Below are 15,232 nucleotides of genomic sequence, written 5' to 3'. Positions count from 1 at the left end.
TCTCATTGTTTTCCTCCCAACTGTTCATTGGAGCACAGGTTAGAATTTATGTGTGGTTACTTAGAGAATGAACCAGCTGTAAGAATGCGATCGGTCATTCACGATTGTCACAGTGAAGGAGAATTTTATCATATCAGTATATTGGTCTCAAACTACACAAGACCGAGTAAGACATAGCATCATAATGATGAAACGTTTCGAACAATCTGAATTTTCCAGTCTTGTCAAACATTTCGAAGTCGTGTTATATAAGAATCAGTATCTTTCAAACCCATACAGCCCCTCAGAACTCATCCGCATTTGCTTAATCAAATTGCCTGAACATTTACGACGTATTATTTTGGTGGGACGTTGCAAAGACGACACTGAACCTTTTCAGGGACTCTTACAAGAGTTGGAAATTGACACTGACAATCGCGGAACGCGAAAACAGGAGCACTACAATTACAGGTCACATCCGTCACAATTCCGCGATCAAAGAAATAATAACTGGACACGACAAGGCTATTCTTACAACGTAAATTGTGACCAAAACAGACATCACCCGTATGACAACCGTTAGCAGAGTAGTAATAATTACAGGGAAAGATCACCCTCTGCGGTAATGACTATCACAGAGACAATCAGAGAAACAGACAATATGGGAACCAAAATAATTACTATCAAGGGAGACAGAATAACTTCAGACACAACGGTCCACCACGCAGTTACTATTCCGGGATAAATTCTCCACCACATGACTGACAAAAAAGAAACTATGTAAACTACCGACAAAACGGCAGACCTGAATTTCATCAGAACTGGTGGGATTCAAACAGGGCAGGGCCCTCTCGACAAGGTGAATTTGTAGAAGTTAGGTATCCTAATCCTAATAATGATGCGCGCCAACAAAGAGACAGACAATGACTCACATCGCAGGCAGCTACGTGTGCTGTCTGGCTCAGAGAAAAATGACGTAGACGCTAACCTTGAGAAAAATTCCAGTATTCTTTACCGACATATACCGCATGATTATTGTGTTCAGGTTGAAACTCTGAGTACTATGAAGAGTAAAGGATTGCACCACATTTCACATGTAAAACCGTTTATTGAGAGATAATCTGCTTCTTAACTTAGTCTTTGATATAAAATTTTTCACTTCACGTTACTAGTGCGCTTTGTCAGACTTAGAAACTGTTACCATGCAACAACGTTTGAAGTCAAATATCCAGTCAAGAACCTGGGGAACTTATTTAGACAAGTAATTACAAATGCATTGTTATAGTGAACAGAGGACACAGTGTTACTGTGTGTGTACATTCTTGCTTGTTAGTTGCACAATTACGTAACGACTATAAGGCTTACATTCTTAGAACATATACTGCTAATGAGATTTTAATGCAACATTTTGGTTTACTTGAAAAGACATTCTTTATTTGAAGTACTTTCTGTGAGATTAGAGATGACTTAGTATTTGGTTTCTTTGACAGCTACACGATTATATCACGATGCTACTAATGTGTGACACAATTTACATTGTTGCTTTTGCGCTGTATCTGTTTTATATCTGCACAGTTTTTATGAATTCTTCTGGAAAGTAAAACATGTTTTAGTAGTAACTTTTGTGGTATAGCTACAATGAGACAGCCTTTTTCGTAGCACAACAATATGTTACAGTATAGTTCTTTCTTGATCATAGTAATGTACATAACAGCTACGATATCTATACATATAGTATTTCACTTTCGTTTATGATGAGGTAAGTACATTGACTTCTGCAGAACTTAGCTTTCAGATGACGACAACTACGACACTTCCACAGAATTATCTTACAGCAAAAAAGTGGTTCAAATGGCTCTGAGCACTATGGGACTTAACATCTATGGTCATCAGTCCCCTAGAACTTAGAACTACTTAAACCTAACTAACCTAAGGACATCACACAACACCCAGTTATCTTACAGCAAGACGCACATTTAGCGCTAAAGGACACGTATTTGAGCAATTAATTTTGTAGTTAAAACATTTACTTTTAAAAGATTTTTGAATTACAGTGATACAAAGGTTTTCCGTGATACATTTCATTCGACTGCTGTAATCTGTAACACCTGAGGCTATAATTACATTAATCCTCAGGGGGTACACGCCTACTTTGTGTGCTAAGCGTGTAGCTAGCGCTAGGAGCCCTAGCTAATATGGTATTTGCTTATACAACTTTACACATCGGTACCATATTTCTCTAACACAGAATTACACAGCTATCTGATTATTTAACCGAGAAACAAACTTTTTTTTATTACGTCAGTGACACATGTTTATGCAATACACAGTTGGATAACTTCATACTTATGAAATTGTGTTTCGTCTGTACTTTGTGAACAGTTCACATTTTTTCGGAACTATTATGATACTATGAGAGCTTTGAATGATGTGTTTGGTATGGGATCATGATTTTAAAGTACGTTTGAGGTAGATGACACTATTGAAATGAGGAGAGAATTTTTTTAGGTTTTGATATTATTGGAGGAAGCTACGACGATTTTGAGATTTGGCTGAGTTGTTATGATGTTATTATTACGACGACAATGTGTTTTATGCTGTTGAGGTATGTTTATGATCAATAAGCTGATGGTATACGAGGAATTTGATTATGCTATGTATTTATTATGATGAAGTATTGAAGAAGGGTCGACGAATATGTATGTGTGTAATAAAGTAAGGAATAATGAGTAGTGGTTAGCGACTCTGATTTGTGAAAAAGGATGTTGGAAATCAAGAATCGTACTTTAAGACTTATGAAATGTGTTTACATGCGTGAATGTATCACAATGCAGGCGAAAATTTTTTGGACACTGTTATATTTATAGGATTTTGTTTCTACACATTTGTAACGCAAATTCTCAACCCTGTGAAATTTTTTTATATGCGACTGCCAATGCTGTTGTAAATATTTCGGTAAGAAAGTTAAGTGACCTTCACGTAATGCGTCGTGGGCGCCCAGCTGTGCCACCTGCCTGGAGAAAAAGCCATTAGGTGGAGAAAAAAAAGAGACTATACCCTCGCTATTGACATTCCTTTGTAGAAGGCATCGCAAATACGACACGCTCATTATTTGGAAACATATTGTACTTTCTGCTACTTACTGAAATGTTTATGAATGGATGGGAAATATTCTTACATCTGCACACCTGATTATGACAAGTGCCTTTCTACGAGAGTTGAGAGAATTTCTACTGATTTATGAAATGCCACATGGCTATTGAATGATGTTTTTATGGTTTGCTTTACATAGTTGCTTGTTTTATTTGATATCTGTTTTCCAGCTGTGTTGCAGCATTGGTTTTATAAAATAAAATTAAATGCATTTGCTAATCTGAACACTTTCTGTCAACAGGTCTATTAAAATATAATTTTATGATCCATATTCTTTGAAAAAGGAGCACTTGGAAAGGAAAGAACAATAAGAAGGGATTAATAACAGTAACTGTATACATAATTTTCTGTTCAACTACTTGGTAATTTTTTTGGTAGAATAACTTGTTGTGGTGCACCACTTTAATGGCATAGACATTAAGATGTGAATAGACATTTCCCTTATCTGCATTGTTTCTTTAGTATACTATTTTTTCTGCTTGTGGGTTTGTCATGATAAGATATAAGTTATTGCATTTGCTGCTGCTGTTTGTCAGGCATGGTGCTGCTAAATTTCACTTAACAGAGTAATACTCTGTTAAGCCAGTTTTAATACTGATTTAATTTTCTTGTTTGCTGCACATTGCCTCATATTACTTGTAATATTGCAATTGCTTTGCTAATTTATACTGCTGCTTGCTTTGCCAATTTGCATTTTTTTGTCATTGCTGTTTGTGTTAACTTGCTATGTGCTGCTGCACTGCCTCATCCCTTAGTATATATATATCAGAGCTCAGTAGATTTAAGTTAGCTTAAGAAGGGGTAGACTATATAAGAAACTAACTGTGATGAATAGGAAGAAATGCATTGAGAAGCTATAAGAAAATGGTTTGGCCAAAAAAGTAATGTACAGAGGAGAATAACTATTTTGACAGAGGATATGAATAGAATACAGAAAGCATGCTTGGATAGGATTCTTTTGGTGGAAACAAATGTTGAAATAAGAGGAAAAATCTATGCAATGAAGTTTAGGGTTGGACTGCAGTACCAAACGTTACACTGAAAACAAATCCTGTCCTTTCCTTTTGTATTTGTGTTCTTCCTGTCTTTATGTGTTTATCTGATAAGAGTTATGTTGTAGAATGTTTCTAATAATGTGTTATTTACTTTGTAAAGATGTTTAGACATTATTTATTCTGTTCTGTATCAATGCTCATGTATGAAATTGATGTTTCGAAAACTATTCTCATTATTTTATTTATTTATGTCATAATTCCTGTAACACTGATGTATATGTTTATTTCTATTCTTTTCTAAAGCCTGTATTACTACAAATTTTATCTGTATTATTATGTTTTTTAATGATGTTTTCTGTACCTTTGTGATTGCATTCTCATGTTATAAAATTGTAATTGACACCAGTTCATCAAATTAAGTTACATTTCACTGTACACGTTTCTGTTGGTCATAGTATATGTACAATATATGAAAAAAGGGACTGTTAATGCTCGCACGTGTGTTGATAATTCAGCAAGGGACTGGTTAACAGCATTGCTGGTTCTAAGGACACTCCAAAAAGTTTGTGAGTGCTCAAGTGGTGGTTTATGGACTTGCTATATTATCTGCAAGACTTCTAAGGACATACCAAAAAGTTTGTGAGTGTACAAGTGGTGGTGTATGGACTTGCTATATAGTACAAGACTCTTCGATGGTGATGGTGAACCTGCACTGTCGCAACAGATGGCTGCTGGCCATCTCTACAACGACTGAAGTGGGCCTGCACCTTTGATGATCCATCAATAGCATTTTTCTACAAGGACTGCAGTGGGTCTGTACCTCTGGTGGCCCACCAATACCATAATCTCTACCAGGACTACAGTGGGTCTGCTCTGTGATGACCTACCTACCAGTATTCTTCAAAACTTCGACTGACTCTGCTGTGGGTTTGCTCTGTTGTGGCCCATTACCTGTCTGCATGTCAAGAATCAGCATTCAGCATTGTCTTTCTGTTGGAAGGACAACACTACTTCTTCAAGACTGCATGGAAATCCACTACTTCCATGTGCATTTTCTTTTACTGCTCAGACTTTGTGCATAAAATTGTAATTAATGCTGTGATGAATGATCAGGACAGGCCTTTACGGACTGTGAGAAAATTTTAGCTTTTGACCAACATTGTATCAATAAGTGTGTGCATTTGATTTCTTTGTTATTGTAATTATGAAAATTTTTTCAAATCCGTATTGGCCACTGCCCAAAACAATTTGTAAATTTTTTTGTGGGGAGCATGGGGGCTATGTAAGTAGACTGTTTAGGTTTTTATGTTGGTAACGCCATGTAGCGCTCTATATGAAAATCACTGTCTGTGCTGTGTGCAGCCTGTGGCTGGTTTTGCATTGTTGTAATTTGCTATTGTAGTGTTGGGCAGTTGGCTGTTTACAGCACGTAGCATTGCGCAGTTGGAGGTGAGCCGCCAGCAGTGGAGGATGTGGGGAGAGAGATGGCGGAGTTTTGAGAGTGGATGATCTGGACGTGTGTCCATCAGAGAGAGTAAATTTGTAGGACTGGATGTCATGAACTGATATATATGTATATATAAAATGACTTTTGAGCACTAGTAAGGTATTGTTTGTTCTCTATCAAAATCTTTCATTTGCTAAGTATGCCTATCAGTAGTTAGTTCCTTCAGTAGTTAGAATCTTTTATTTAGCTGGCAGTAGTGGCGCTCGCTGTATTGCAGTAGTTCGAGTAACGAAGATTTTTGTGAGGTAAGTGATTCTTGAAAGTTATAGGTTATTGTTAGTCAGGGCCATTCTTTTGTAGAGATTTTTGAAAGTCAGATTGCGTTGCACTAAAAATATTGTGTGTCACTTTAAGCACAGTCATTTATAATTTTTCTAAGGGGACATTACAAGTTGCAGGCTTTCCAAAAACGTCGATTGTGGTGGAGTTTGAGTCAAACATTTCTGCTTCTCATTTGTGATTGGCATATGTTGGAGTAGTAGTAATGCAAAATATTAACTGAACAAGATTTGAATCATTCCTGCCACTTAATACTGTCTTCATTAACATGTTTTTACGTATTTTCATTGTATGCATATAATGATATGAATATTTTTGCTCATTGGTACTAATTATCTGCTATGTATTGTCAATGTTAGTAAACTATATTTTAGTTAATGCCCAAACATTACAAATGTTTGAAATTATTTACTTTCAACAAAAAATTATCACTTGTGAAATTGGCATGGAGTGGCTACAATGTGTCCAGAGATTATGAATCTTGTATGCAGCTTAATTTCAACAATTTAAGTGTAATAGTATATCATGCATATTTCTATTCACACTGCCTTCCCTTTAAAGTGAGCCAAGTTAACATGGATATAGCGACCTCAGCGATCTACCTATTGGTCATGGACAATGGAATATAATTAGTGTGTGGTATATTTTAGATCACTTTACTTTGCTGTAGCTGTTTGATGGACACTTCTCCTACTGTGACATGCTTGCGAAGGTGTTAATTTGTGGTGAAATAATCTTGGGTTTTTCAAAACATGGTTTGATTCAGTTAGAGTAGGTGTCTGCTTACCTTAGAAGCTAAAACTTTTACAGCAGTGACCCTATATAGCGTATGCTAAAGTCTTCGGAATTGCTACATCAATGGCTAACATGAACACTGGGAGCAACAAGCAAGAGCAAACGCAGCAGAGCACGCCAACCGTTCAAGAGTCCAGGGCAAGTCCCATCATCCAGTGAGCACTTTGGGTTACATCCAACATTTACCCAAGGGAGGATTCTCAGACACTTTAAAATTTCGCCAGTCTGAATGACACGACCGAAATTATGGTTCGCGCAGAGAGAATCTTCAAGTAACGTTGTGTTAGGGATAATGTGGATCTATTTCATTGTGTTGAGACCCACTTAAATGAAATGCACAAAGTTCAAGCAGAACTGTGTTGCAATATCAGTGTTACTTTTGATAAAAAAGATACAGTTCCAAAGATTACTTAGAGGCAAACAATTAGGAGACAAGTCTCCCAAATAGCTACTGAAGGAACTTAAGTACTTGATGGGGACAGATTTGTTACCAGGAAATTCCAGCCACATGTTGTGGTTCAAACGACTTCCAGCTAACATTCGGACGATTTCAGCAGCTAACACAGAGATGCCTCTCAATGTTCTGGAAGCGGAAGTCACAGCAGACAGCTTGCTATACAACGATCTCTACGATGGGAGACTTCTTCATTATCAGCGATAGATTCAACGCGTATCAACCTTCCTTTTGACTATTCAGCACCTGCGAGAGATATCACCCTGTAGTGAGCATATGCGAATTAACCGGAGTTTAGAACTGCTTTTAATTTCTGAGCATAAATAATGTGTCGGAGAAGTCTCTTGTTTCCACCCGTTCTACCAACAGGCAAGGCCTGCAGGTTTCGCAGAATCCGTCGGAAGTATCTGCGACCCGTTACTAAAATCCGCTAATGTGTGGGTAGCTGATGCGACGTGACGATTTACGGCCAATTTAAATTGGCATAAAATACGAGCGAACTCAGGGGTCGTTGTTCCCCCACTTCTGATTCTGTTGTTGAGGGTGGGGGCTACGCCTATGGAAGCCATTTTGTACTTCCGGTTGCCGTTCAGAGATCTGCTACATCAGTTCGCAGTTGGCTGCCTCTTTCTCATTTTGCTGGTAGCCATATTAGAAAGTGTGTCGTGGCGGTGGTAGAAGTTTTCTCAGAAATGGATAATTGTTTTGCACATAACGGCCGTTTTTAAACTTAGAGGTAATTAATAAGTTTTTTGTGCTTACTGTGTTGATACATGACGTATTATTTCTGAATTAATGTATATTAATATTCGTTCTTTTCGTATAGAGTTCGTTATGTCCTGATTTGCTTCGTTGAGTTTCGCTGTTTAACTTTGATGAAGTTAAGTAACAATTATTGCTATTCTGTATGTCTATCATTCTGATTTGGAATTGTTTTCCAATCGGCTCCCAAGCATTTTTCTCCATTTATGGGCACCGGATTGTAATGCAGTGTTTAATTACTTTTCTGTAATTTTTTTGTCATTGCGGCAGGGGGTGAGGTGGGGTTATACGTGCTAGATATTTTTTGCAGCCCCAGAGTAGCGATGTGCAGCCGCCAGAATTTTATTCATTTTGTGTAATGTGGAGAACAACCGGTATCGTGAATAGCGCTTTCCTTTAATGCGTATTTATAAAGTAACACATCGTCAGTAATTAATCGTGTGTTTTGCTTAGGGGTTTGCTTAGGCCACACAGTTGAATTTGGAAGCCAGCATTTTAGTGTTCCTGGTTATATTAACATATGTGGAAGTTAGAGATGTAAGGAAATTTTGGTGTTTATGTAAGCTTTTGCTCGGAATTGCCCGATGGAGCATCGTGTTCATAGTGGAAAATTATCTAGGATGGGTGTTTTTTGAAATCTGATGTCTCTGCACGTAACAAATCTTATTGAATATAATTTTACAAGGTTAACCTTCCTGCCACAAGGTGGAATATCAGGCCGTGTTGTATATGACAGTTAAACTATTTTGCCTTTTATAAATTAGGTACTTTTTATTTAGGAGGAGGAGGAGATATTCAAATAGTTGTACTTTTTGTATCACCAATAAATCTTACAACTGTTGGTTTAGTGGAGAGGAGCCTCTTGTAGGTGTGGGAAACATGCAGCCGACCACAGCAGTTACGGACCTTAAGACAGCTGCAATTTCAAATATAAAGGAGGCTGTGCTGTTAGATAGATCACATGACAGTGTGTAGGCCAGCATTTGGAAGAAGTGTTGGGAGTGAGTACCAACTCACCAGCATTGTGAAGTATTGTGGGTTAGCTGACTGTTAACATAGGGAAGTTATGTAGGAGTTTTATGAAAGAGGATCAGGTAGTGATGTGGGTGGAGCTAGGAATATTCTTGATAGTGTTGGGGAGTGTGATGTAGATGGTGATCTGGAAAAGATACCTACTCAAACTGGTGGCACGTTAATTTTGTAGGTGATTGTGCAAGAAAAAGGACATTGGAAGATCTAAATTCATACGATCTGAAGAAGAATATATATATATATATATATATATATATATATATATATATATATATATATATATATATATATATATATATATATATTTTTCAACCAGGGTGCAGGAGAGCAGTAGTAAGAATAGACAATATTTTTGATTGTTACTAGGTAGGCATTCTGTTGGTAAAGGGGTGAATTGCCAATCCAACCATGATACACAAATTTTAACACCGAAAGGTTTTTAAACAAACATATATAATTACAAACTATGTAGAAGAGCTAATCCAGGGGCTATGGAGGTTTTTTATAGCTCTTAAGGTACAAGAGTAGGTATGGTGCTTGTTGTGCTGATAACATAGATGACAAAGATAATGCTTTCTGTAGCATATTTCTCATGCTCTTTGAAAATTGCTTTTTATTAGAATATTCTAAATGGGATACTGTAGAAGAAAGTGGGAATTATATCAATGTTACATGTAGTCACAGTTGAACTACAGTAGCCCATTACAAACAGTACTGTAAGGTGCCTAAGTGTTATAGGAAAGAAGAGAGTTTGCAGTACATGAATAGAATAGGTATTTCACAGGATAAAATGAAAACCATGTGGTCAGTCGTGAAGGAAGTATCTGGTCAGCAGCACAATGTTGATGATGTAAAGATGGTATGTGGTAAAAATGTTTCTGGTGCTGATGCCATATGTATGTACAATATTCTGAACATAGCTAGTGAATTAAATAAAAACTTAGTTTCTCCAGGGAGTCTTGTAACTCTTGGATAATGCCCTTCTGAGACATATTGGAAATACTCCTGTCATACTGACCAGAGGGAGATTGAGTCAGTAATTAAATCACTAAGACAAGGACTCTGAGTATGATAGTATCTAGCAGATACATATGCTGCACATTTTAGGAATGGTCAGTTTCCTGAACGGTTAAATTACTCAGTAGTAACACTGATTTATAACAGGAGGAAAGGGATTAATGTAGACAATTGTAGACCTATATCTGTGCCATTAGTGTTTGCTGGTGTTATTGAAAAGGCTGTGTATATAAGAATAATTGATCATTTCATTTCACATAATTTGCTGTCAAAAGTACAGTTTGGTTTTAGAAGTGGATTAACAACTGAAAATGCTGTATTCTCTTTTCTCTACGAGGTACTGGATGGATTAACCAATGATTTTGAATGCTACGGGTTTTTTAACTAAGGTGTTTGTGTTCACAAAATATTGCTCCAGAAGTCAGACCATTATGGAAATGGGGAGTAGCTCACAATTGGTTCACCTCATACTTTGACAGCAAAAGGTCATTCTCCACAGTATTGAGAATTGATATAATGTGGGGTCCAAGGGGGCACAGTTCAATGGGAGTTCCAGAGGATAATATTTGTTTGTTGATGACACTGTCTTGGTAGTAAAGATTGCTGTATGCAATGTTGGCGTTGTTTCAAATAGTGCAGTTAGACATAAATTCATGGCTTATAGGAAATAAACTAATGCCAAACCACAGTAAGACAGTTTTTAACACAAGGTTCAACAGAACCTGATTTTTTAATTACACAGAATGAGCATATGATTAGTGAGACTGGACAGTTCAAATTTGTAGGTGTTCAGATAGTAAACTCTCGTGAAAAGTCAATGTCCAGGATCTTGTTAAGAGACTTATTGCTGTGATTAGAAGTATCTGAAGTGAAGTGATGCACGAAAAGTAGTCTACTTTGCTTATTTTCATTACCTTTTGAAATACGGTATTATATTTTGGGTATTTCTTTCCATTCTCAAAGGGTAATTTTGGCTCAGAAATGGGTGATCTAGGCTAAGAGTGATGTAACTGCGAAACTCATGTTGACCCATGTTTGGGTATTCTGACATTGGCCCACCTACATGTATATTCTTTACCATAATTTCTGGTTAACAATATCAGTTTATTCCCACGAATTAGCAGCTTTCACTCAGTTAATACTAGGCAGAAATTTAACCTGCATTTGTATCACACTTCATTGACTCTTGTGTAAAAAGGTGTGCAGTAGTCTGCTGCATACATTTTCATTAAGTTTCCTTAAGGATTCAAAAATCTTACCAATAATCCACTCTTTCAAATCTAAACTGAAAAATTTCCTCCTGCATCACTTCTATTGTCAAGGAGTTCTATGAAAACTGATTTCTGTGTTATATTGATTGCATTTATTTATTTATTGTTCCGTGGGACCAAATTAAGGAGAAGTCTCCATGGTCATGGAACGAGTCAATACATGAAATTATAACACGATATTAGAAACAGATAAAATGAAATATAAAAAAACATATTCAGGTGACAATCGTAAGTTTAAATGAAGAAAATCAACAATGTAACACTGGAGTTTGCTTAATTTTTTAGCTCTTCCAGGAGCTCCTCGACAGAATAGGAGTGAGCCATGAGGAAACTCTTCAGTTTAGACTTAAAAAGAGTTTGGGCTGCTGCTAAGATTTTTTTTGAGTTCTTGTGGTAGCTTATTGAAAATGGATGCAGCAGAATACTGCACTCCTTTCTGCACAAGAGTCAAGGAAGTGCATTCTACATGCAGATTTGATTTCTGCCTAGTATTAACTGAGTGAAAGCTGCTAACTCTTGGGAATAGGCTAATGTTGCTAACAACAAACAACATTAATGAAAATATATACTGTGAGGGCAATGTCAGAATTCCCAGATTTTTGAATGGGGGTCGACAAGAGGTTCTCGAACTTACACCACATATAGCTTGAACAGCCCGTTTTTGAGCCAAAAATAACCTTTTTGAATCAGAAGAATTACCTCAAAAAATAATACCATACAACATAAGCGTATGAAAATATGCGAAGTAGACTACTTTTCGTGTTGAAGTGTCACTTATTTCAGATACTGTTCTAATGGTAAATAAAGCAGCATTTAGCTTCTGAACAAGATCCTGGACATGGGCTTTCCACAACAGCTTACCATCTATCCGAATGCCTAGGAACTTGATCTGTTCCGTCTCGCTTATAATATGCCTATTCTGTCTGATCAAAATATCTGTTCTTGTTTAATTGTGAGTTAGAAACTGTAAAAACTGAGTCTTACTGTGATTTAGCATCAAATTATTTTCCACAAGCCACGAACTTATTTCATGAACTACATTATTTGTTACTGTTTCAGTATTACACATAAGATCCTTCACTATCAAGCTGGTGTCATCAGCAAACAGAAATATTTTTGAATCACCTGTAATACTAGAAGGCATATCATTTATATAAATAAGAAACAGCAGTGGCCCCAGCACCGACCCTTGGGGAATGCCCCACTTAACAGTGCCCCATTGGGACTGAACATCACTACCACTCTCAATATTGCAGAGAATTACCCTCTGCTTTCTGTTCTTAAAGTAAGAGGCGAACCAATTGTAAGCTACTCCCCTTACTCCATAATGGTCCAACTTCTGCAGTAATATTTTGTGGTCAACACAGTCAAAAGCCTTCGTTAAATCAAAGAAAACACCTAGCGTTCGCAACCTTTTATTTAATCCGTCCAAAACCTCACAGAGAAAAGAGAATATAGCATTTTCAGTTGTTAAACCATTTCTAAAACCAAACTGAACATTTGACAACAAATTATGTGAATTTAAATGCTCCAATAACCTTGTATATACAACCTTCTCGATAACTTGAGCAAACACCGATGGCATAGAAATAGGTCTAAAATTGTCAACATTATCAATGTCTCCCCTTTTATAAAATGGCTTCACTACAGAGTACTTTAATCGGTCAGGAAACCGACCACTCCTAAAGGAAAAGTTACAGATATGGCTGAGAACTGGCCTAAGATACATAGAACAATACTTCAGTATTCTGCTAGATATCCCGTCATATCCATGAGTTCTTGGTCTTTAGTGATTTAATTATTAACGCAATCTCCCTCTTGTCAGTATCATGGAGGAGCATTTCAGGTAACAGTCTCGGAACACTGTTTTCTAAGAGCGCTATATGATTCCCTGTTGGGACTAGGTTTCTATTTAGTTCACCTGCTATATTCAGAAAGTGATTATTAAATACTGTACATATATGCGACTTATCAGTAACACGGACATTCCCACTACGCACTGATTCTATATCCTCGACCTGTCTCTGCAGACCAGCAACTTCCTTTACGACTGACCATATGGTTTTAATTTTATCCTGAGACTTAGCTATTCTATCTGCATACCACATACTTTTTGCCTTCCTAATAACATTTTTAAGCACCTCACAATACTGTTTGTAATCGGCTGCTGCATTTACACTTTGACTGTTTCTAACGTTTTGATATAATTGTCACTTTGTTCTAAAAGATATTCTTATCTCTCTTAGCCAGCCACCCAGGCTGCCTGTTTGTGATAGTACCCTGTTTTGAACACACTAACGGAAAGCAACTTTCAAAGAGCATGAGAAAAGTCTTGAGAAAAGCATTATATTTATCATCTACTGTATCAGCACTATAAACATCTTGCCACTCTTGTTCCTTTATAAGGTTTACAAAGGTCTCTACAGCAACTTGAACAGCTGATGACTGTATTTAACACGTGTTGCAGCACAAAAATCTTTTAAAGTTAAAATTTGTGCATCATGATCTGAAAGGCCATTCACCTTTTTGCTAACAGAATGCCCTTCTAGTAATGATGAATGAACAAAAATGTTGTCTATGGTTGTTCTACTGTTCCCTTGCACTCTCATTGGAAAGAATACGGTTTGCATAAGATAATATGAATTAAAGAGGTCTACCAGCATCTTCTTCCTTGCACAATCACTTATACAATTAATATTGAAGTCACCACGTGTAACTAACTTTTTATATTTCCTATAAAGTGAACCAAGAACCTCCTCTAGCTTTAGCAAAAATGTTGCGAAATCTGAGTCTGGGGACCTATAAATAACAACAGTTAGAAGTTTAGCTCTGTTAAATTTAACCACACCTGCACAACATTCAAACACCTTTTCAGTGCAGTACTTTGAAACATCAATTGACTCAAGTGGGATGCCGTTTTTCACATACGTGGCTACTCCCCCACACCGGAAAGAGCTCCTCGAAAAGCTGCCAGCCAACCTGCATTTACATAAACTTATAGTTCGATGTCTTTTTAGAATTAATAAACATTTTATCTGTTATTACTTTTCTGTTGTAATTTCATGCACTGACACATTCCATGACCAGAGACTTGCTAGTCAGTTTGGTCCTATGGAACCAGATGCGTGTAAAAAAAAAATAAATATATGTATGACATACACTAGCACAGTTCCCTGTGCAAATGAAAATAAATGTCAGATCCAATACTGCTTGGTGTTAGGAAGGTTAATGTAATCATTGAAAAACATTGATACACTACTCAGATTTTATAGATTCTCAGTCTTTCAAGTTGTGGTAGAGCCTTGGGATCAGTTGTGGACATATTTTTTGCTATAATTGTATTACATAATTAGTTTGATCTCTGGAAATGGAATGCTTGCAAGAAATTCCCTGTGTTGGAATATATGATGTCCAAAATTTAAAATGTTGACATTGAATTTAATGATTATTGGGATTTGTTTCAAGCAACCACATGATATTGTCCTATACTCACCATAAAATAATTATGGTGTTTCATTCCGTTTAATTCAGATGATGCTGTTTTTTGTGGGATGTATCAGGCTTAGGACTTGTATTACATTTATCCAACAGAAAACAGTTAACTGGCTACAGCAGTTAATGTAAAGTATTTGTGTTGGCAGATTGAAGATTTCTGCAGATATTGTCAAAAGTAGTTGGATATATATTGTGAAGAGATTTTATATTTCATACAGAAGTTAATAGTTTCAGGTTTCCAAGAATAAGAAAAACAGAAGATGCATCTATACAATTTAACACTACAGCGTGCCACTGGCATTACTCATGCTGTCCATGGAAACTTCAGTGGCAGTAAGACTCAAGAGATTTTAGTTTCCCGTGGGAAATCTTTGGAGCTTATGAGACCAGATCCAAACACAGGAAAAGTTCATACATTGCTGACTGTGGAAGTGTTTGGAATTATTCGGTCTCTGATGGCTTTCCGTCTTACTGGTGGGACAAAAGGTTTGTC

General features: G+C 36.8%; 1 protein-coding gene across 2 annotated transcripts in view; it reads left to right on the top strand.

Moving 5' to 3' along the window:
* The first annotated feature begins 7,761 nt into the window (after positions 1 to 7,761).
* LOC124607322 (splicing factor 3B subunit 3) overlaps positions 7,762 to 15,232 on the top strand; it is a 55,728-nt gene continuing 48,257 nt past the window's right edge. The window contains exons 1-2 of one of the 2 annotated variants that reach the window (XM_047139622.1): positions 7,762 to 7,898; positions 14,968 to 15,225. In XM_047139622.1, the coding sequence (XP_046995578.1) occupies positions 15,000 to 15,225 (226 nt within the window). In that variant the 5' untranslated portion in view covers positions 7,762 to 7,898; positions 14,968 to 14,999. The remainder of the gene's footprint in view (positions 7,899 to 14,967; positions 15,226 to 15,232) is intronic. The other variant, XM_047139623.1, reaches the window with a different exon arrangement.

Source organism: Schistocerca americana, chromosome 3, assembly GCF_021461395.2.
Source record: "Schistocerca americana isolate TAMUIC-IGC-003095 chromosome 3, iqSchAmer2.1, whole genome shotgun sequence".
In the NCBI taxonomy this organism is placed as follows: Eukaryota; Metazoa; Arthropoda; class Insecta; order Orthoptera; family Acrididae; genus Schistocerca; species Schistocerca americana.
Note: the sequence above shows the minus strand (reverse complement) of the source record. Positions and strands in the feature narration are given on the sequence as shown.